A 2,903-nucleotide genomic window follows, 5' to 3' on the forward strand; every position below is an offset into this window, starting at 1 on the left:
ACCGACATGCAAGAATACATGGAGTTCCCAATCGGCCTACCTCCCAGACGCGTCACTGGAAGAAGATGCATACGTATCCCACGTGCAGACCTCGGCGGCTTGATATCGCGCGCCTCGCATGCCCATGTTGCCGTTGCCGAACGTGTCACCCCGTGTCCAGACCACATACACCTTCGCGTCCGACTCGAGCTGCGCGACCCGTGGCTCGTCCTGCCGCGCGCTTGCGGTTGTTCTGCTGCTGCTGCTGCCCGCGATCACACACTGCTGCGGCGCTCTCGCGCTCGTACTGCTGCTGCGCTCGTTCTCATGCTGCGCTCGTCCTCATGTGCGCTCTTGTGCTCGTGCTCTGCGTCGTTGTCGCCCGTTGCTGCGGCCATCGCCATCGACCCGTGCTGCTGCTGCTACGTCTGCTGCCCGCGGGCGCTTCTCATTCTCGTGCTTGCGGTGCTTCGTCGTCGCGCTGCCGGCTTGATCGCGTTCGCTTCGTCGAGGAGGCGAGGACGCAGGGATCTATTCAAGCCTGGGCTACCAGGCGGGGCCACCGCCGTAGAATGCGAGTCTACCGCTGTCTGGGGCTCGGCGCGAATTGGGAACTGAGCAGCGCAGAGCAACGGCCGACGAGCTCTGTCCAGATTGGCTGAAATCTTTAGCGCCCTACCCCTTCATCATATACTGTATTCAAGTGTACTTGTCTGCGACCGTTGAGATGGCCTCCGATTGGCCAGCACAAAGATTCGAAACTTTCGTCTGCCCTGTCGCTCAACTGAATATCGTCGCTAGTCGACTAGCAAGGAGGTTTTACCCAAAAACCCAGCTTCGAAATCGAACGTATACTGCATTTGTACCAGGAGTCGGGCAGTATCACCCAGCAAAACCGTACTTTTTCGGGTGCTTTGGGATAAAGCCGCCCCTCCTCTGCAGCGGCGCGCTAGTCGATTAGTCGACGAAAGTGCAACGTCGCTGGTCGCATGGGGATGTGCAGCCTAGCGGCGGCACGCAGTTGGTCGACTTGAATGCCATCAGAGATCACCCTCGACGGCGTACGCGACGCGGTGCGAAACAGTACATGAGCATGATGCGGGTTGTGGAGGAGCTGCTTGTTGGATGACACCGCCACTACTTTGCCCGTGAATAAGCGCTGCCGATGGGCTGGCGGGACCGCCGTTCCAGCATTTCGGACGGTCCATATGCTAGGGTTTAGCCACCCCAGAGTAGGTCGGCGTCGCGTCCGTCGTAGTCTCTATGGTGCTGAGCTGGCTTTCGCTCTCGCTCGTTGCGCCATACACGGAGAACGACTGCTTCTGGCCCGACTATAACGCGAACAATGCGTCTCACTTGCTGACGCATAGCTTCAACATGGAGCTGGCGTTTGCTTCGCAGACGGCGAGCGGCTGGACCACCGGCGTTTTTCGCACCGGGGCAGGCATCTCGCCCGCGCAAGCAGCTCTGCGAGTAGCTCTCGGCGCCCGCGCTGGTGATACAGAGGCTGCGCGAAATGGACAGCTCAGTTTTGTTGTTGGTTGGACGTGGAACGTCGATGGGAGATGGTGTACACGTGACGCAGCAAGCGCGCTGCTAAGCGTCATTCGACCAACGCGGCCCGGTACCTGATTGCGAAATCGAGCGCTGCAGGTGCCACGTGGCTGGCGCAGCTCCTGGCCACAACTGCACCAGTCCCCATTGTCGGCGAGGTTGCTCTCTGGGCCGCGCACAACCTCTTGCACTTACACTTGCAACCGCATCCAGGTCGGCCTCAAAGCTATGTGCTTGTACAGAATGCCCTCGGTTTTCCAGACCCGATTCGGCAAGTCGATTCCAATGACGCTCTTGGGTCGGGCTGGACGGTCGTATGCAACGACTTGCTGAAGCCCATCGCCTCTTGTTGCTGCGTCCTCTGACGTACGTTGGAGCCTCTCGTGCATGCAGTTTGTGGGCACCAAGGGCGACCACCGGCATCTCGGTCGCTTTTGTTGGCATGCATACCTGAGAGACGCCGCATTCGTCTCAGGTATCTCCAACGATGGTCTCCAAGAATCGATGATGTCCATGTAATATATTCTCACAGGAGGTGGTTTTTGGGTGGCGGAGCTTTGCTCGCACTTGGTCATTTGACGCCCCCTTTCCACCTGCCTTGCATGCTTTTGCGCTGCTAAGCTCGTGTTGTGTTCTCGCCTGGGTTGAGCCTTGCGCAGTGCTACTGCTAAGTCTCTTAATACCTATCGCCATGCACTGAGGTAAAGCCTCGTCGGCGTGCGCGCTTTGCCCGCATCGGCCTCGCAGCTGTGTTCACCATGGTTTTGGCGATCTCCAGCTCACGCGCAAGTCAATTGTCGCGTCGGCACTGCTCGCTGGCGAGGCCTTGCACCTCGTTCGCACGGTGCTGCCGCCAAGATAACAGCAGCCATCCGTGGTCTCCGGTGCTAGTCTCTTGGCTCGGGGCGTCGTTCAAGCAACGGCCGCGGTGCATCGAACGTGTCTCAACCTCGGCAACATGATGTACTGCACAAGTGGCTTGGTCGACGTCGGGAGCGTTGTGCGCAGCGAGTGCTTTTGTGCAGCTCGTGTGGCTTGTCGTCGCGGCCCAGTGCCGGCACCCACGTGTCGCCCAGCAACCTCTGCCGCAGCGCTCCAGCACAGCTTCCCGCCATATCAATATCGCATGATCTCGATCCGCTCCCAAAATCCAATCTCGATAAGTATCAAGTCGATAGTTGAAATACTGTTTTGTAAAACCACTGTTTTTGCCAGAATATCGAATTTCGTCGGAATGGTTATCCGGAACCCACTTTCGTTGCAATGGAGAACTGGACAGCGCAGCAGGTCGCCGAGTGGGTCACGCGGTCCGGCTTCGCCGAGTACGCGCCGGTACGCTGCGGTCGCATGGAGCCTAGCCTCATGACGCT

At 58.8% G+C, this 2,903-nt stretch overlaps 2 protein-coding genes across 2 annotated transcripts; both read left to right on the plus strand.

Annotated features, from left to right (window-relative positions):
- Positions 1-118: 118 nt before the first annotated feature.
- On the plus strand, positions 119-472 carry SPRG_21986 (hypothetical protein; the record flags this gene model as incomplete). The annotated part of the gene is made up of 1 exon (XM_012357419.1): positions 119-472. The coding sequence occupies one exon, from the start codon at positions 119-121 to the stop codon at positions 470-472; it is 354 nt and encodes a 117-aa protein (XP_012212809.1).
- Positions 473-1,242: 770 nt separating this feature from the next.
- SPRG_17995 (hypothetical protein) lies at positions 1,243-1,579 on the plus strand (the record flags this gene model as incomplete). Its single annotated transcript, XM_012357420.1, has 2 exons — positions 1,243-1,452; positions 1,565-1,579. The coding sequence occupies 2 exons, from the start codon at positions 1,243-1,245 to the stop codon at positions 1,577-1,579; spliced, it is 225 nt and encodes a 74-aa protein (XP_012212810.1).
- Positions 1,580-2,903: the final 1,324 nt, after the last annotated feature.

The sequence above is a fragment of the Saprolegnia parasitica genome, assembly GCF_000151545.1.
Source record: "Saprolegnia parasitica CBS 223.65 unplaced genomic scaffold supercont2.906, whole genome shotgun sequence".
Lineage (NCBI taxonomy): Eukaryota > Oomycota > Saprolegniomycetes > Saprolegniales > Saprolegniaceae > Saprolegnia > Saprolegnia parasitica.